A 21746-nucleotide genomic window follows, 5' to 3' on the forward strand; every position below is an offset into this window, starting at 1 on the left:
GACTATGCCACTGAGTAATATAGAACACTGTATTTAAATAATAATGGTTTTTCTGCAAATCATGTTTTCTCTACACTGTTCATTAGCACATTCTTCAACAGTGGAAATACATCTATACTACCCAAAATGGTAGCCACTTGCCACATATGTCTATTGAGCACTTGAAATGTGACTGGTGTAACTGAGAAACTAAATTTTACATTTTATTTGCTTTTAACTTATTCAAACTTAATAGCTAAATATGGCAAGTAGTTACCATGTTGCACAGCGTAACTCTAGGGGTATTATTTACTACATCACGGTATAATCTCAAAGAGGGTCCTAGGGACAAATTTAGAAGGTTCTAGTCAAGATAATGCCTCTGATTACCTGTGCTCACCCTTCCTCTTTTTAATCATCAATCATGTTTACCATTTTCCATTGGATGAGGCCAAATATAAAACCTATCTCTAGGGAAGCATAATAAAAGTTATAGCATGTGTTTTGTGTGTATTAACATTACTCCAGCTTATCATCAATTAACAATACTAATGTACATACCTGTACAGTCTTTTTTATTCTATGGGATGGACCTGGATACTCTGGAGAATACAAATCTGTGAGGAATAATGAGTTGATTAATGTTGACTTCCCGAGTCCAGATTCACCTAAAAGAAATGGGGGAGGAAATATGTGTTAAAGTTGGCCACTTTACCAACCTTAAATATTCAACCAATACTATAATCAAACTTGCTTTATACAAGTAATTCTTGATGGAACAAAGAAGTGACATTAGAAAACATACTATAAAGACTCCCTATTAGAGTAAGTTCTTTGTCCTCACTTTCTTATAAAATTAGACTCATGCTTCCAAGGAATCTTTTTAGCTTTGTAATTCTACACTCTGTGCTTTTTAAAAGTAATGTATCTAATACAATAGTCTCCATTTTTAACAGTAATGTATTCCTAGAGACCAAAGTTAGTTATGAAAGAAACACCCAAGTTTAGATTATATATTGCTACTTCCGTGAAATAAAAAATAAAAGAAGTTAGGTATAAACATTTATTATAGTCAATAATTAATGAATGACCAAAAAAAGAAATCATACAACTATAAAAAGGAGAAATCTGCTGATAACAAAAGAAAAATTAATCACAATGCGTCTTAGTATAAAAGTGAACCACAAAAAAAGTATTTGCAATTTACTCACCCATGTATCAATCAGCTTAAGTATTAAGGGTACTTTTCCATAAACCACCCCCCCCAAAATCATAGGTAATTACTTTTTATAGTGCTTCTGACTGAGGTAAGAGGTAGGAATGGAAGAACGTAGGACACAATTACCACTAAGATTCACATACTCTTCTTTAAACCCTCTATGTCAAATTTAGTACAACATACCAAATATATAATTTTTACCAAAATATAAATAGCTTCAAGATATACATAATACAAGGCTAAATAATTTAAAAATCATACTACAATTATCAATTAATATAGCACAAGATTAAAGAATCTAGTTATTGTTAATAGTTCAGTTGGTTTAATAGGCACCTTTAGCCTCGATAACTGATGTCACAATATTAACATTACTGTTTCTGTGTAGGCTGAGTTCTTTCTTTTTATATTGGCTCTCAAGAAAGTTAAGATCCACACTAGGTTATCAGGGCTTACCCCTCTGAATGAGGGCATGCCACCTTTTTCTAGATGTAAAAATTCCAGAAATTTCTAAGACAAAGGAAAATAAATTATAGGTTCTTCATACCTACTTCTTTCTTAACCCTTATATACTGAAAAAAGAAGTAAAGACTAGAATAAAACCCAAGACTGTGGGGATAATCAGAAATATCTAGGCCTTGCAAATGTCGCTGCCCTAGAGCCCCCCCGCTGTCTAGCCACGGTCAACCCCACCATGTTCTTCAACATTGCTGTGGGCTGCATCTCCTCCAGGCTGTTCACAGACAAAGTGCCAAAGACAGTAGAGAACTTTCATGGCCTGAGCACTAGGGAGAAAGGATTTGGTTCTCAAGGTTCCTGCTTTCACAGGATTATTTCAGGATTTATGTGCCAGGGTGGTAACTTCATACACCATATGGCACTGGCATTAAGTCCATCTACGGGGAGAAATTTTTTTTTTTTAAAGATTTTTTATTTATTTATTCGACAGAGATAGAGACAGACAGCGAGAGAGGGAACACAAGCAGGGGGAGTGGGAGAGGAAGAAGCAGGCTCACAGCGGAGGAGCCCGATGTGGGGCTCGATCCCACAATGCCGGGATCACGCCCTGAGCTGAAGGCAGACGCCCAACTGCTCTGCCACCCAGGCGCCTATGGGGAGAAATTTGATGGTAAGAATTTCATCCTGAAGCACAGGGTCTGGTGTCTTGTCCATGGCAAATGCTGGACCCAACACAAACGCTTTCCAGTTTTTCATCCACACTGTTAACGCAGAGTGGTTGAATGGCAAGCATTTGGTCTTTGGCCAAGTGAAAGAGGGCATGAATACCATGGAAGCCATGGAGTGATTTGGGTCCAGGAATGGGAAGACCAGTGAGATCACCACTGCTGACTGTGGACAAATCTAATAAATTTGACCTGTGTTCTATTAAAAAAAGAAGAAGAAGAAGAAGAAGAAGAAGAAGAAGAAGAAGAAGAAGAAAAAAGGGAGAAATAAAGAAAAGAAAAAGGTGTCTTTGTTTTCACTTAGAAGCATAAATGAAAAATTTGAGTACTTGTAAAAATATTCTGGGATGCCAAATGCAAAAGTACACTAAATTCAAAAATTAACACTGTATTAACTAAAAGTATGTTTAGAGACCTTATTTTATTCATTTAACTTAAATTTTTTATTTTATTTATTTATTTTTTTTGGTGGTAGGTAGAAGAACAAGAGAAAGCAGGACAAAATATAAGGCATGATGAAAGGGAAAAAAAGCCTGAAAGACAACACATCAAAACGTTAATAGTGGTTACTACAGAGTAGAATTGTAAGATTTTTTTTTCTTAGCTTCCTACATTTCTGTATGCTCTAAATTTCATTCGCTAACTTTATTTTTATAATTTAAAAAGCATTCTTGAGTGACATCAGCAAAATGACAGACTAAGAAGTTCCAGGCCCTCACAGAAACATCAAAAACAACTAGAAACTGGCTGAATTAACCTTTTAGAAGCTCTGGAAAAAGTCAAAGATTTACAGCAACCAAACAAATGCCCAGTCAAGAAAATGCCATGAACAACAAAGATCAGGTCATTTTCATTTGTTCTTGCCCTATTCTCTATATAGTATGTCTGGGACTCAAGGAAATAGCAGCCCAGTTCTACATTCCTCCCTCAAACCAGACAGAATAGGGCTGACTTTACTTAAAACATTCTAACTTCTCTAGGGTCTGCCAGAAGGACTGGTCTGTCTTGTCTAACTGGGATTTTAGGTGGAAGAAGCACTGGACACCAATGGTGAAGGCTGAAGGGGGACTATAAACCCATGAATGCCTGGAGCAGAAAATTTTGGGTGGATAGATATAGTAGATACTTAAGGCCCTAACGAGAAGTTAGAGTGAGACCCTTTGGAGAATCAAGACATTCAAAAGCAGCCATGTACACAAGGGGAACTGAGAAATTCACATACAGTACCAGGCCAAACTTTCACTGCAGGCTGATCTCTAGACTCAGAACATACCCAGCTAATCATCAGATGACTGCCCTGACACTTGGCAATCTGCAAAGATGAGGAAGGTGACTGTTTTTCCAAATGCACATTTTTTAACAATAAAATCACAAGACATGCAAAGAAACAGAAAAACAAAGCCCATAGAAAGGAACAAACAAATTCTCAGAAACCACCCCTGAAGCTGCACAAATACTGGATTTGGATGAGGACTTAAAAATACCTTTTTTTTTTTTTTTTAAGATTTTATTTATTTATTTGACAGAGACAGCCAGCAAGAGAGGGAACACAAGCAGGGGGAGTGGGAGAGGAAGAAGCAGGCTTCCAGTGGAGGAGCCTGATGTGGGGCTCGATCCCATAACGCCGGGATCACGCCCTGAGCCGAAGGCAGACGACCAACGACTGCGCTACCCAGGCGCCCCTAAAATACCTATCTTAAATATATTCGAAGAGCTAAAGGAAAAAAAGGACAAAGAAGTACTGGAAATCAGGGATACGATGTACTACAACAAGAATATCAAGAAATTGTAAAAAGGAACCACACAAAATTCCAGAGATGAAAAATACAACTGAACTGAGAAATTTGCTAAAGAGGTTCAACAGCAGAACTAAGCAGGCTGAAGAAAGAATCCATAAACTTGAGGACAGGACATTTAAAATTACTGAGTCTAAGGATCAGAAAGAAAAAAGAATGAAGTAAAGTAAACACAGCCTAAGAGATTTGTGGGACACCAGCAACTGGACCAGTATATACATTATGGGAGTTTCAGAAAAAGAAGAATGATAAAGGATCAAAGAGATTATTGAAGGGAAAAAGAAATTTTTTTTTCCAAATTTGATGAAAGACATAAAACTAAAATCCAAGAATCTCAACTCCTAGCAGGATAAACCCACGGTGACTCCACACCAAGACACAAAGTGATGAAAGACAAAGAAAAGAGAGAATTTTGAAAGCAGCAAGAGAGAAGCAACATAACACATAGAAGGAATCCTCGATAAGATTTCAGCTAATTTCTCAGTAGAAAACTTGGGAGGCCTGAGAGCAGTGTGATGATACAACTGTCAAATGAAAATTCTGTAACTGGCAAAACTGTGCTTGGAAACTCAAATAGAAATTAAAATTTTCCCAGATAAAAACTAAGGAGATTCATTATCGCTATACATGCTCTATAAGGAATGCTGAAGGGATTACTTCAGGTAGAAAGGAAAGGACCCTAGACAGTAACTCAAAGCCATGTGAAGATATAAAGATCTCCAGTAAAGATAAATAATGAACACACCAGTATTATTGTAATACAAACCAGTATTATTGTTAATTTTGGTTTGTTAACTCCACCTTACATTTTCTGTGAGATTTAAAAGACAAATGAATAACAAATAATTATAAATCTATGTTAATGAGTACAAAATGTTTAAAGACAGTTTGTGACATCAATAATAAAAAGTGGGGGAGAGACTATGAGTAGTTTATGTATGCAATTAAAAGTTAGGTTGGTATAAATTCAAATTAGATTACTATAACTTAGGATGTTATATGCAATCTCTGTAACCACAAAGAAAATATCTAAAGAATATACAAAAAAAGGAAAGGAGAAAGGGAATCAAAATGTGACACTACAAAAAAATCAACTGAACACAAAAGAAGGTAGTAAAGGAGTAAATGAGTATACAAAAGCTTAAGACATATAGAAAATAATAAAATGACATTAGTAAGCTCTTCATTATCAGTAATTACTTTACATGTAGGTAGATTAAACTCCCCAAAGGCAGACTGCCAGAACTACTAAAAAGACATGATCAAACTGTATGCTACCTGGAAGACACACACAGGTTGAAAGTAAAAGGATAGAAAATATATTCCATGCAAGTAATAACCAAAAAAAGGTGAGGTGGCTATACTATTATCAGACAAAACAGACTTAAGTCAAAACCTGCTACAAGAAAAAAAGAAGGATATTATATATTGATAAAAGGGTAAATTTATGAAGTGGACATTAGAATTATAAACATATGTACACCGAACACCAAAGCTCCAAAATATATGAAGCAAACTGACAGAACTGAGAGGGAAAATAGACAGTTTACAATAATAGTTGGAGACTTCAATACTCCACTTTCAATAATGGATAGAAGAACCAGACAGAAGGTAAACAAGAGGACTTGAACAACACTTAAAACAGATGGACTTGAAAAACAGACAAAACACTACATCCAACATTGGAACGCATTTTTCTTAAGTGCACATGAAGCATGTTCCAAAACTGACCATAAAACAAACAAGTCATAATAAGTTTAAAAAGACTGCAATCAGGGGTGCCTGGGTGGCACAGTGGTTAAGCGTCCGCCTTCGGCTCAGGGCATGATCCTGGTGTTGTGGGATCGAGCCCCACATCAGGCTCCTCCACTATGAGCCTGCTTCTTCCTCTCCCACTCCCCCTGCTTGTGTTCCCTCTCTCGCTGGCTGTCTCTCTCTCTGTCAAATATATAAATAAAATCTTTAAAAAAAAAAAAAGACTGCAATCATAAAAAGTATCTTTGCCCATCATAATAGAATGAAACTTGAAATCAAAAACAGAAGGAAAATGGAAAATTAACAATTTGGGTGAAAATTAAACAACTCTTAAATAACTAATACATCAAAATAGCAATCATAAGGAAAATTAGAAAATACTATGAAACAACAAAAAAACAACATTCCTAAACTTATGGGATATAGAAAAATCAGTGCTATGAGAGAAATTTATAACTGTAAATACTTACATAAATATGAAGATCTGAAATCAACAACCAAATAAATCAAATCAAATAAAGAACAGAAAAATCTCAAACCTACAAGTTATTTCTTAGAGATTAACAAAACTAACAAAGCTTTAGCTAGACTGATTAAAAATAAAAGAAAGAAGACTCAAATTACTAAAATCAGAAAAGGAAGTGTGGCTATTACTCCCAATTTTACAAAAATAAAAAGCATCATTTGAGTACTATAAATAATGGTATGCCAGTAAATTGGATAACCTAGAGGAACTGGACAAATTCCTAGATATATACAACCTACTAAGACTGAACCATTAAGAAATAGAAAATCTGAACAGACCTAAAACTAGTAGAGACTGAAACAGTAGTGAAAAACCACCTCAAAAAAGAAAAGCCCTAGACCTAGATGGCATGATCAGTGAACCATACCATACATTTATATCAGAATGAACACCAATCCTCCTTAAACTCTTCCAAGAAACTGAAAAGAGAACATTTACGAACTCATTCTATTAGGTCAGCATTACCCTGATACTAAAGCCAGACAAAACCACAAGAAAATTATAATCTAATATCCCTGACGAATACTGATGCAAATATCCTCAAAAGGTATTAACAAACATAATTCGGACACCTGGGTGGCTCAGTTGGTTAAGCTTCTGCCTTCAGCTCAGGTCATGATCCCAGGGTCCTGGAATCAAGCCCCATGTCGGGCGCCCTGCTCAGCAGGGAGCCTGCTTCTCCCTCTCCCTTTGCCTGCTGCTCCCCCTGCTTGTGCTCGCTCTCTCTCCCCCTCTGTGTCAAATAAATAAATAAAAACTTTATTTTTATTTATTATTTATTTATTATGTTATGTTAGTCACCATACAGTACATCATTAGTTTTTGATATAGTATAAATAAAATCTTAAAAAAAAAAAAACCATGATTCAACAGCAAACATTAGAAGAATTATACACCATGACAAAGTGGGACTTACTCCTGGAATGCAAGGATGGTTCAACATTCAAAAATCAATACCTAATGAAGAGGGAAAAAACACATGATCATCTCCAGTGATGCACAAATGCCTCTGACAAAATTCAACACCCTATCATAAAAAAAATTCTATAAACTATAGTAAGAAGGAAACTACCTCACTATAATAAAGACCATATATAAAGAGCCCACTACTAACATCATAGTCAATAGTAAAAGATTGAAGGCTTTTCCTCTGACATCAGGAATAAGACAAAGACATCCATCTTCACCTCTTCCGTTCAACACAGTAGTCAGAGCAATTTGGCAAGGCAAAGAAATACAAAACACCCAAATGGGAAAGGAAGAAGTAAAATTATCTCTGTTCACAGATGATACAATCTTATAGGTAGAAAACCCTAAAGATTCCACAAAAATACTGTTAGAGCTAATAAATGAATTCAGCAAAATTGCAGGATAAAAAAAGATCAATACAAAAAAATCATTAGCATTTCCTACATTAACAATGAACAATCCCAAAAGGAAATTAAGAAAACAATACTACTTACAGTAGTATGAATAAGAATAAAGTAGTTATTAATAAACTTAACCAAGGAGGCTAATGACTTGTACACTGGAACTACAAAGCATCACTGAAAGAAATTTTAAAAGACCTAAATAAATGGAAAGACATCAGTTTTCATGGGGTGGAAGGCTTAATACTGCTATAATGTCAATACTACCTAAAGCAATCTACAGTTTGAACTCACTCCCTACCAAAATCCCAACAACTTTTTTTTTTTTTGCAGTAATAGAAAAAAAATCCTAAAGATCATACAGAACCTTAAGGGACCCAAACAGCCAAAACAGTCTTTAAAAAGAAAGTTGGAGGACTCACTTGCTGATTTCAAAACTTACTAAAAAGATACAGTAGTCAAAACAGTGCGGTGGTAGTATAAAGACAGACATATAAAACAGTGAAATAGAATAGTCCAGAAATAAACCTTCATATAAATGCTAAAATGATTTTTGACAAGGGTGCCAAAACCATTCAATGGGCAGAGGACAGTCTTTGCAACAAGTGATGCTGGTTAAAGTGAATATCCACGTGCAGAAGAATCAAGTAGGATCCATCCCTCATATCATAACAAAATTTAACTCAAACTGGATCAAAGGTAAAACTATAAAACTCTGAAAACACAAGGGGAAAGTTTTAGGACACTGGATTTGGCAATGATTTCTTGAACCTTTCCTTGAATCATGATGGCAACAAAAGAAATTAAACAAACTGACCATCAAAATTAAAATCTCTGTGCATCGAAGGGCACTATCAGACAAACCACAGGAGGTATCTGTGTATCATAAACATAATAAGGGATTAATATCCACAGCATGTAAAAGACTCCTACAATTCAAAAACAAAAAAACCAAACAACCCAATTTAAATATGGGCAAAGGTCTTGACTAGACATTTCTCCAGAGACAATACACAAATAGCCAATAAACACATTAATAGATGCTCAAGATGGGCAACTGGGTGGCTCAGATAGTTAAGCGTCTGCCTTTGGCTCAGGTCATGATCTCAGGGTCCTGGGATCAAGCCCCGCTTTGGGCTCCCTGCTCAGTGGGGAGTCTCCTTCGCCCTCCCTTCTGCCCCTCCCCCTTGCTCATTCTCTCTCTCTCAAATAAATAAAATCTTAAAAAAAAAAGATGCTCAACATCACTAGTCATCAGGAAAATGCAAATCAAAACCACAATGATATCACTTCAAATCCATTAGAATGGCTATTAGCAAAAAACAAAACAAAACAAAAAATACTGGTGAGGATGTACAAATTGAAGCCCAACGGCATTCTGATGGGAATGTTAAATGGTACAGCCAATGTGGAAAATGGTATGACAATCCCTCAAATATTTAAACAGAGGATTACCATATGATCCAACAATTCGATTTCTGGTATATATGCAGAAGAACTGAAAGCAGAGAACTGAACAGATATTTGCATACCAATGTGCACAGTAGGATTATTCACAATAATCAAAAGGTGGAAACAACCCAAATGCTCATCAACAGATGCAAGGGACAAAACAAAAGGTGTAAACAACCCACATGCTCATCAACAGACAAGTAGATAAACAAAGTACAGTATATACATACACTGAAATATTATTCACCTTTGAAAAAGAAATTCTGATATATACTACAACATGGATGAACCCTGAACACATTACAGTAAGTGAAATGAATGAGACACAAAAGGATAACTATCATATGACTCCATTTATATGAGGTACCTAGAAAAGTCAAATTCATAGAGACAGAAAGAAGAATACCAGTTACCAGGGACTAGGGAGAATGGAGAGTTATTACTTAATGGGTGTGGAGTTTCAGTTTGGGCTGATGAAAAAACTCTAGAGATCAATAGTGGTGACAGCTGCACAACAGTGTGAAAGAACTTAATGCCACTAACAGTAACAAGAATGGGGTAAATGGTATGAGTTAATAATTGCTGAAGCTCTACTTCCATGTTTAAAGTTTTTAATATCAAAATACATATGTGTATTTGTATATATATTCTTTTTCATCTATTTTATAGTTCAACTATTTAATTTTATAAGCCCTGATGTTTGTATAATTCAATAATAAAAAGTAAAGGTAATTTTTCCTTAAATACCTTCCAAATAATTCCTTTAATTCTCAAAATAATCTGTTATCAGTTCAAAATGTATACTTCCATGCTTTCTCTTTCACATATAAAAATACAAATATATATATGAAGGGATTATATATACACACAGAAATAAAAATTGACTCACATGCATTTTATACTGGAATTTCCTTTTTTTGAAAAGGTAACATATCACGGCCATCCTTTTCAATGAAAACACAGAGCTACCTTATTCTTAATAGGTAGGTATCTAATACTTTACACTATAGACATAATTTACTCATCCCTTCCTTTTAATGCACCTGTTTTCTATTTTTTGCTCCTACAAATAATGCTATTTAAAAAACCAAGAATGTATATATCTTTATGTACTGTTAATTTGCATATTATATCTTTGTATACAGTTATTTCCATTTGCCACATGAACTCTCAGAAATTAGACTCTGGATCCAAAGAATATGTATACTTTCAATTTTGATAAACAGACACTTTCTCCAGAAAGTTATAGCAATTAACTCTGAAGAAAAATGTATATATGAGAAACTCATCTATGAGATTCATGAAGAATTGCATGATACTGAATATGAGATCCTTTGGGTGAACTGACTTTAAATTATGAACACAGAGGGAGAAAATTACAGAGGATTGAATAAAAAAATTTTTTTGAAGAAATGAGTGGAGATGTGGGACACGTTTTGGAAAAAGAGAAAGAATGTAGGATATACATAAAAAAAGAATAGCAAGGCTCCAAGGATATGAAAGCCTAAGAAAGCATAAGAATAATGAGTCCTCTGACCCTCAGAGAAAAAAAGGGGTCTGTTTTATCTGAATGTGTAGCTAAATGAGTTAATATCCCAATTTCCCTCTACTCAGTTTACATTACCTTTCCTTAGGACAGACTTTGTCATTGTACCTGCCAAACAATCTTTTGAGGTAGTTATTTACCATTAGGGAAAAGGATCCCAGGGATGTTAAGTGATCTGCCTAGGTAATGTAGCATTTTAGTATTATAACTTAGACTAAAGTCCACCCAACCTTCTTTCTTCCAAGTTCAAAGAATAAAGCTGGCGGGAAAGAAATTTACAAACATATTCACAGAAAAGTAGTATTAAATTCCAAACATTTTTACCTACCGATTAGGGTTCAGAAAGTTCCCTAGAGTTTAAATTAGGATAAACCTCAAAAAACTTTAGAAATTTACAGGTTAAAAAATCCTAACTTTTCCACTTAATGGATGTGCAACCTTTACCATTGTATGCAATCTCTTGGCTCAGTATGCTTACCAGCCAAATGAAGAGAACACTACTTATTGAGTAGTGAGCACTAAAAGAAATAAAAATTAGCACCTAGTATACATTTTTTTCCATATAGTAATACTCAGGTTTTAAATTCAGAAAACTTCCTGTCCAATTAGTCCAAATCAAGGTTTTACCCCTCTTCCTCACAAACATGATTTGTCAATAAAACTAATTGCCTCAAAAATGGCTATCTTTAAAACATGATCACACACCCAAAAAATCAAATTTAAAACTGTTTTATAAATGCCAACTAAAACCAACTGTCAAACTTCCATAATTGTTAGCATTTCTATTTTAGGCTCCTTACTTCCCACTTTGATCTTATTATCATAATTACCTTGGAAAGGAATTTGATCAATTTCCTCATCTAAGTTTAAAAGGAGGTGGCCGTAAATTTCGTATTTGGGAATCTTATACTATTATAAAACTTCAAAGTGCTGTCTGCTTTTTTATACTCACTAAAAAATCAGAAAACACCTAACTATACTTTCACTTAACAATGTTTTCCCCACAGTGAATTTTTTTCTCTATCTTCATTGAAACTCCCATCATTCATTACATGAAGTAGTAGCTTACATACTCTGAATGAAAACTTAGCTTTGGTCAGTTTTTGACATGCCAGGCAAGAGGTATCTAAATAAATTAACTTCCATCCATTCCTAGATAACTCACATTGAGATTAAAGCTTTCAGATTCAATTCATATGTGATGTTCCCGAAGGTTGGTTACAACAACAAGAGATAGCTTATTTCTGGGCTTCATCAAGATGAACATTTCAGGACACCTTACCAAAAGTTACAGAGGCTTAAAAAACGTCAGAGTAAATTATTAGTGAGTATATGGACAGAAGTAGCTAACCTCCAATTTAAAAGGAAATAAATTTCCTACTTGACAACTTATTCTGTGTATTTTATATTCTTTTAGACTTATTTACAATGTAAACCATAACTATAGTAACTGGGTGATCTCTGTCAAAGTAAACACAAGAAATTATAAATATAGAGTATCATTTGGCCAAGGAAAAGAATTTCAGAATCCAGTTTAACAATGCTTACATGTAACTGCTTTTTCTCTAGCTCTCATCTCCACAATTATGCTTGTAGTCATTTCTAAGTTATTTAGACTTATTTCTAAACGTTTAGGCAAAGTAAAATTTTTCTTCATGAACTGCTCAATTTCTTTAATTCAGAAATACACATTTCCCCCATCGTTTCTAAAAATGAACATCTCTCACAGTCAAAATTTTTTCAGTATCTTTTTATTTTTTAATCATTTTATTTTTTTCATGTTAAGTGTATTCTTTAGTCCCCATCCCCTATTTCCCCTAACCCCCAACCCACCGCCCCTCTGGTACCATCAGTTTGTTCTCTATAGTTAACAGTCTATTTCTTGATTTGTCTTTTTTCCCTCTGCTCACTTGTTTCTTAAATCCCACATGTGAGTGAGATCATATGGTATGTATCTTTCTCTGACTTACTTCACTTAGCATTATACTTTCTAGCTCTAGCCATGTTGTTGCAAACAGCAGGGTTTCTTTCTTTTTTATGGCTGAATAATATCCCATTATATAAAAATATAATTGTATAATAATTATAATGGAATACTGGAATATAAAGAATATATATATTCTACATAATAGAATATAAAGAATATAAAGAAATGGAATATTAGTATATAAAGAATATATACACATATATACACTTTTATATATACACACATATGAATATGTGTATATACACTTTTATATATATATGAGTATATATATACACACACTTTATCCATTCTTCTCTATCCATTCATCTATTAATGGATACTTGGGCTGCTTTCATAGCTAATAATGCTGCTATGAACATAAGGGCGCATGTATCCCTTTGAATTAACGGTTTTGTATTTTTTGAGCAAACACCCAATGTGCGATTACTCATAGAGTAGTTCTGTTTTTAACTTTTTGAGGAACCTCCATACTGTTTTCACAGTGGCGGCACCAGTCTACATTCCTACAACAGTGCATGAGGATTCCTTTTTCTCCACATCTTCAATAGTTGTTGTTTCTTGTGTTTTTGATTTTAGCCATTCTGACAGGTATGAAGTGATGGCATCTCATTGTGGTTTTGACTTATATTTCCCTGATGATGAGTGATAAGCATCTTTTCATGTGCCTGTTGGCCATTTGGGTGCCTTCTTCAGAGAAATGTCTGTTCATGTCTTCTGCCCATTTTAATTAGATTATTTGTTTTTTGGTACTGAGTTCTATCAGTTCTTTAAATATTTTAGATACTAACCCTTTAACAAATATGTCATTTGCAAATATCTTCTCCCATTCAGGTTTGCCTTTTAGTTTTACTGACTGTTTCCTTTGCTGTTCAGAAACATTTTATTTTAATGTAGTCCCAATAGTTCATTCTTGCTTTTGCTTCCCTTGCCTCAGGAGACATACCTAGGAAAATGTTGCTACAACCAATGTCAGAGATTCTTGCCTGTGCTCTCTTCTAGGATTTTTATGGCTTCAGGTCTCACACTTAGGTCTTTAATCCATTTTGAGTTTACTTTTGTGCATGGAGAAAGAAAATGATCCAGTTTCATTCTTTTGCATGTTGTTGTCCAGTTTTCCCAACACCATTTGTTGAAGAGACTTTTTTCCATTGTATATTCATTCCTCCTTTGTTGAAGATTAATTGACATATAATTGTAGGTTTATTTCTGGGCTTTCTGTTCTATTCTATTGATCTATGTGTCTATTTTTATGCCAGTACCATACAGTTTTAATTACTACCACTTTGTAATATAACTTGAAATATGGACTTAGGATACCTCCAGTTTTGTTTTTCTTTTTCAAGACTGTTTTCACTATTTGAGGTCTTTTGCACTTCCACACAAATTTCAGGATTTTTTGTTCTAGTTCTATGAAAAATGCTGTTGGCATTTTGATAGAGATTGCATTCAATCTGTAGATTGCTTTGGGCAGTACAGACATTTTAACCATATTTGTTTTGCCAACCCACAAGCATGGAATGTCTTTCCATTTCTTTGAGTTGTCTTGAATTTCTTTCATCAGTGTTTCCTAGTTTCTAGAGTACAGGTCTTTCACCTCTTTGGTTAAGTTTTTTCCTAAATATTTTATTATTTTTGCTGCTACTATAAATGGGACTGTTTTCTTAATTTCACTTTCTGCTGCTTATTAGTGTATAGCAATGCAAAAGATTTCTGTATATAGATTTTGTATCCTGTGACATAACTGAATTCATTTATCAGTTCTAGTTTTGGGGGTTTTACTGTATTATTTCTTACCTCCCCCAAATCAAATCTGATTGTAGTTTCATAAACTATATCTTGGAATCAAGGAAATAAGAAGATCAGAATATTTCTTCCCTCAAACTCAAACTTAATTAGAAGAGCCAAATCAAAGGAAGGAGACCTTAATTACTTCTCCCTAAAGTTTAGAATTTGATATTTAATATTTAGAATGAGTTACTCTGTACTAAAATGATTTCTATTTCTTTCTAATTTTCAGGACCGCAATGGAACAGGATAAAGAAGGTAACTAAAAGACCATCTCCCTCCAACCCTAACTCAGGAGGTGAAGGAATAAAGTTCCCCCAGAAAAAGTTACAAACTGTAGGAGAAAAGTCCTTCAAGATTCCAGTTTCTTTCAGGGAAAGGAGGTAGAAGGAATGTACTAAGAAGCAGTTAAGAATTTAGTATGAGCTAATGTGTTGAACATACAATGGGAGATCTAGATAAATGAGTAGAAAGGTTGGTGGGGTACCTGAGAAAGGGATGAGAACCTACAGGGGAATATAGGAGAGAACCCAACACTGTGACAAAGGAAGACTAAATGGTATGGAGGCTTTAATCCCAACAACTTCTTAAAGAAAGGAGGGGATACTCTCATTGGTGACCTAGAAGGGAACCTCAGAGCTGTGTTTTGGACTCAGACTTTCTTTCCCTTATACCAATATTTTCTATCTTAAATCTTTCTAAAACAAACATGTATTTTCCTCATTATGAAACCAAAAAGCATACTGCAAAATAGGTAAAATTACAGAGAAATAAAATTCTAACAAGTTAATTTTTAGTCATCGAAAAACAAGGTAAGTTACCATTTTGCTCTCAGATATTTAAACATTCTCATCATGCATAAGATCACAATCAATAATTCACAAGTAGGGTCCCATGTAGACAAGAAATCCATAACCATTTGACTAATAATGATTTCTTCTTTTTCTTTTACTTGCCCTGATAAAGACTTCAAGATCATACTGAAAACTGAAACCAATGTCGAACTCTTTTTTTTTTTTAAGATTTTACTTATTTACTTGAGAGAGAGACAGGGAGAGTGCGCGCACGCGAGAGAGTACAGCAGAGGGAGAGGGAGAAGGAGACTGCCCGCTGAGCAGTGAGCTGGGGCCCTGGGGCCTGTTGCCAGGCTCAATCCCAGAACCCCGAGATCATGACCCAAGTCAAAGGCAGACACTTAACCGACTGAGCCACACAGGTGCCCCAATGGTGTCAAATTCTGACTACAAAATATCCTCAGAAAGCAATGCGAAATATTACATACTGCTTTGTATGAAATATAATTCTGTGAATACTTATTAATCATAAACTATATTATCAGGCACAAGGGATTAAAGGGGCAAAAATAAGACAGAACTCCAAGTTTCAGTGAACTTACAGACTAGTAGGGGAGACAGACAAGTAAGCAGATGCTATAAGCTTTATATTTAGCTATATTTAAGATGGAAGAAAACAAAGAGTAACTTCTAAAACAGATGGGAGTTAAAGAAGGTTTCCATAAAGAAGTGACAACAAAGCTAGACCTTGAAGGATAAGTAAAAACTAGCAAAATAAAGAAAGGTACAGAAAAGGAAGAACTCATAGAAAACAGAAGTCTGGATCAATGCAATTTATTTGGATAAAATACCATGTCTGGTTTTCAGCCTCACAGCTACTAAATCAGTCTCCAGGGCCAAGGCTTGGGAACCATAAGTGATTCTGCTCTACAGCCAATGGTAGAGAACCACTGGCCTGCATACTAAGAGAGGAAGGCTTAAAAAAAAAAAAAAAAAAGAATTTAAAACATATTTAGGGCTTAATTGGGGGGAAAGGAAAAGTGAGACAGAAAACTCTTTTTTTTTTTTATAATGATTTTTTATTATATTATGTTAGTCACCATACAGTACATCCCCGGTTTTCGATGTAAGGCTCGATGATTCATTAGTTGTGTATAACACCCAGTGCACCATGCAATATGTGCCCTCCTTACTACCCATCACCGGCCTATCCCATTCCCCCACCCCCCTCCCCTCTGTAGCCCTCAGTTTGTTTCTCATAGTCCATAGTCTCTCATGTTTCATTCCCCCTTCTGATTACCCCCCTTTCTTTATCCCTTTCTTCCCCTACTGATCATTCTAGTTCTTATGTTCCATAGATGAGAGAAATCATAAGATAGTTGTCTTTCTCTGCTTGACTTATTTCACTTAGCATTATCGAGACAGAAAACTCTTAAGATGACTTACAGGATTTTGTTTTGGACAACTAGTAGAAGCAATATTATAGTGGTTATTAGTGCAGCATTTAACTTTTGGCTTGCTGGATGAGAATCTTACCTTTATAGCATGATTACAGCAAGCAAGATACTTGAATTTTTATGCTTCTTTGCATATCAAATTAAACATAATACATGAACTGTGAGAAATAAACTAAATAATACATGTGAAACATAAGTACAGTGCCTGGTACATAGTAAATACTCAATAAAAAGTACTTTTTCTGTAATATCATTTAACAAGATTAAGAATACAGGAAAAGGTGAGAACAAACAGGATGAATTAAGATAAGGACATTTTAAATTTAACACCCCTTTCAAATTAAAAGTCAAAGATTTTATATCAATACCGAATTAGAAGAATTAAAAGTCACTTAACAACTTCAATCTATATCAGTTTTAAAAGCCAACTTTTAAAAGATGGGTATAAATCTTAGAACAGGCACGGATGAATTAACAAAAATAGATGCAAATTTACATGCAAGTGTACACAATTTGTCCCTATGTACAATGCACTGTAGTAGAGGCTTAGGTTATGAAGATTTAAAAACAAGTCATTCATTCTTACCCTTCCCCCACCATACACACACACCCCCCCCCATACAAATCTATACACATACCCATACATACACCCTCTATCTGGGTGGGAGAAAGCTACAATTTACCATTTTATTCAAAGATGGTATAACGGAAGATATGCACAAAGCACTACAGCACATAGGAGAGGCAAGAAACACAAGACTGTTATGGATCAATGAAAAGCTTCCCACTGAAATAAAAGCTGAATTTCGAAGGGTGAGTAGGATTTAGGCAGTACTCCCAATATTCCCAACATGGAACTAAATTTGACCTAAAAACCTAGACAACCTCAACTTTCTTAAATATGGCACCTTGCTTCACCTATCCTAACATAGGTACAGTTCTTAGACCAACTGTCTGTTGTGAATGGTTGCTGCCACAAGGGCCCTGAGCAGAATATCCAAATAGGCAAGGTTGGTATCTAGACCTGTTGTAACTCCTTCTCATGCTAACCTAGTTGCTCAAAGCCACCACAGTAGTATTTTTCCTAAAGCGAGGAGGATTTGAATTTAAGACAGTTTTGAACCTGACTCCAGAGTCTGAGTCATGTGGTAGCTTTTTTTTTTCTTTTCCTAAAGATTTTATTTATTTATTTGACAGAGAGAGCCAGCCAGCGAGAGAGGGAACACAAGCAGGGGGAGTGGGAGAGGAAGAAGCAGGCTTCCCAGCGGAGCAGGGAGCCCTACGTGGGGCTCGATCCCAGGACCCCGGGATCACGCCCTGAGCCAAAGGCAGACGCTTAACAACTGAGCCACTCAGGCACCCCCATGTGGTAGCTTCTTGAACAGCTCTGTAAGGGTAGTGCACTACTCTTGTTCTTTCCTTGTTCCTGCTGGCTGAAATGTAACCAGGATGCTCAGAGCTGAGTTAGCCATCTTAGACTACAAAGTATCTTGGGAAGAGAGAACATGCCCAGTGAAGCAATAAACAAGGAAGTACCTGGGACAATGAAAACTTAAAGCAGAGCTATCACTTCAATCCAGAACATTTCAACTCTGAATTTTGAAATAGAGGAAGAATAAATTTCTATCTTGTCATACACTGCTATTTTAGGGTTCCATTATTTATAGTCAAATTTAATCCAAATAATATTAACAAGCAAGACAAGCAAATGTAACAACAAAAACCTAAAAGTCTCATTTCAGTAAGACAAAAAATTAAAAACACAAACTATAGAAGATTAAAAAAATACATTTTTTAAGAATATCAATGCAATAAACAACATGTCATCAAAATACATATTATCATATATTAATTAATCCAAGGAGAGAACCAGAAATTCAGTGTTAAGTTTTTGCTGTGTTTCCTTAGATTCTACTAATTCTCTCATTTACAAACTTTTCGTTATTTGAAAGTTTTATATGATAGAAGAATAAAAATAGCAACAAAACTTAAAAATGCACAAGGCATAAACTTAGAAACAATGATGAATTAACAGAACATCCACAGTGAAAGACTAATAGGCCTCTCAGATACCGATAAACCGAGTGGTTCAAAATGGAAATGCTCTGAATAATTAAAATGCTTGATTGTCAAAAATAAACGCAAAATCCCTACCCAGAGAATGAACATATTTTCCAATTACATATGGATTACTGATATAATCTGATCATATATCTGGCTATAAAGAAAATCAATCAATACTGAAAAAATAGAGAAATCTACATGTCATATTTTCTGACTACAACGCAGTGAAATTTTAGAAATTAACAACAAAAGACTAACACAATCCGCTTGCCCATATAGACATAAAACAGTATCTCCCCTCAACTCCTCTTATCTGAAAAACTACTCAAATGCAAACAACTACATATGAAAACCTAAGCGCTAGGATTAAAGCAGTGTTCAGAGAAAAACCTGCGTTTAAGCCTAAAGAAAGTAGATTAACCTTCAGAGTGACTCTTTGTGAAACTAAACTGGTACAGTTTTTCTGACAAATACATACTATAGAATACCACTTAATTCCAAAGAATGAGGTAGCTCCTTATGTATTGATATGGATTTATGTACAATATATTGATAGGAGAAAAAAAAACATTCACAGAACAGTATTTATAGTATGGTACTATTTATATAAAAAAGAAATCTACATGGGAATGACCAACATACATAAAATTATAGAAAAATGCCAGAAGACTTGTAACAACTTAATGATGCTACTAGAAAAGGGAATGGTACTGAAGGAGAAAGAAAAAGGAACTTCACTTTTTTCCTAAATGTCTTTAGAATTTATATTTTAGAAAAATAATATATTTTTATAAACTTTTCTTTTTTGAGGAGGAATAAACATGTGAGACATAGGAGAGTGGAGTAGAAGGGTAAGGTTGGCATCACAATGACTCTAAAGGGTCCTGGCCTCAAAATAAATAAAAAGGAATGCTGAATGTAGTGAAGTGGTGTATGAGTTTGGACATTAAATTATTAATTCCTACTTATATTTAGTAGAGTAATATTTACTTCCATACCTAGATGTCAGATATTCTATAATCATAAGTCAAAATATAGCAGCCTTGTCCTAATACTCTCAAGGTGACCTAATACTACAATCAATTCCTGGGGCACCTAGCTAGCTCAATCAGTGGAGCATGTGACTTTTAATCTCAGGGTTGTGCATTCGAGCCCCACGTTACGTGTAGAGATTATTTAAAAATAAAATCTTAAAAAAAAAACTACAATCAATTTTTGGTCATTGTGCTTTACTAAAGGGAAAGCAGTAGTGTCACTAACACAAAATAATAGCTAAAATTAGTTCCATCAAAGCAAACTCTAACACGGAATTTGTGGAAACAACTTCAATCAAGTTTATCACTGTATTATTTATGAAATGTTTAAGAATAGCACAATTCAGAATTCTACATCCTAGCTTAAGAAAACAATATTATTCAATAAAATATAAACAGAATGCCTATCTGCAACATTTTATATTTCTTTGTAACTAATATTTTATTTCTTTATATGAATAAAATGTATAATATTTTCTATTTCTATATAACTAATATTTTAAGATCTGTTAAGTGATCCAAATTAACACCTATTTTGTATTTTTTGACTCTGAAATGCACTATATATGTTCAGGAACAAAGTCATTCTCTTTCCCTCATTGTACTGGATTTTAAAAGGAAATAATTGGTTTAGTACTTTTCTGTCCCTATTAAAACAAAATATTGTAATACTTACAATTAAAGATGTTAAATATTTTAAGACAATTCTAAAATAAGAGTAACTGAGTTTGTAATATTGTACCCATACTTTAACATTAGATACAAGTTAAAATAACCCGTGTTCTCTTTGAAGCCTAGCCCATGAAAGCGGTGCATATCCCATCATCGTTCAAGATGATCACATTTCAAGTCTAAGAATAAAACATTCATGAAATGTTTGTTCACAAGGTTTTGAAGAAAGTCACATCAATAATTATTTATAATAGTCCGGGTCAGGTTCCTTTAGGTCCTTGGGATTATAAAGGCTCTCAGAAATCCTACAATTAAAGAGACAGCTTATCTTTGTTTTACCCAGCAGCTCCTCAACTTTTCAGCCTTAGATTGTTCCCCCAACCACCTAAAATATCTAGTAACATCTAACATATGAAACATACTTTGAGATATTATACTGTATAGTTCTTATAAATTATTTTTCCTTAATTGTACATAGTTATAGCACTTAATATAAATATTAGTATTGTCTTAGTTATAGTTAAGTATACATAGACAGCTGAAACCTTGAGGATTTTTCATTTATATATAGCACATAAACACTTAAGCACAGATGCTCCTCAGTTTTATCCACTAGTGACTTGGAAAAATCCACTTCATTACACAAACTGTGTAATGAACACACATAATGTGGTTTCATTATCAACATCAATTTGCTAATTACATAGAGTCTCAGAACATTAGAACTAGAATACTCCTTAGAGATACAAATCGAATCACATAAACATTAGAAAATGAAGCCAAAGAGAAGTTAACTATGCCAAGAGCACAGCAAGGTAAGTGGCAGAGCAAGAACCAGAACATCCCTGTTCCAAGCCCCAAGCCCTGGGGTTCTGCTCTTCATGTACATCTGCTTCTAAATGAAGTCTCTGAAATTCTCCATGGGACTCACCCATTGGGTATCTGTTTTCAAACTTGCATTACCCCAATTTACGGGAAAGAGAGAAGCCTCCTCTACACACACATTTTGCATCAAAACCCAGTATACACATACACACAAGTATATTTATCTGTATTGTCTAAATATATGTGCATATAAATTTAAAAGTTCAATGAAACAATACTCATGTTAAGCAAAATACACTCT

The 21746-nt window shown here is 34.5% G+C and overlaps 1 protein-coding gene across 3 annotated transcripts in view; it reads right to left on the reverse strand.

Annotated features, from left to right (window-relative positions):
- Positions 1-21746, reverse strand: part of SEPTIN7 (septin 7) — a 122289-nt gene that overhangs the window by 51299 nt on the left and 49244 nt on the right. For all 3 annotated transcript variants that reach the window (XM_087860908.1, XM_087860907.1, XM_045792873.2), the window contains one exon: positions 541-647. In XM_087860908.1, the coding sequence (XP_087717034.1) occupies positions 541-647 (107 nt within the window). The remainder of the gene's footprint in view (positions 1-540; positions 648-21746) is intronic.

Source organism: Ursus americanus, chromosome 3 (genome assembly GCF_024610735.1).
Source record: "Ursus americanus isolate L20-20 chromosome 3, mUrsAme1.1.p, whole genome shotgun sequence".
Lineage (NCBI taxonomy): Eukaryota > Metazoa > Chordata > Mammalia > Carnivora > Ursidae > Ursus > Ursus americanus.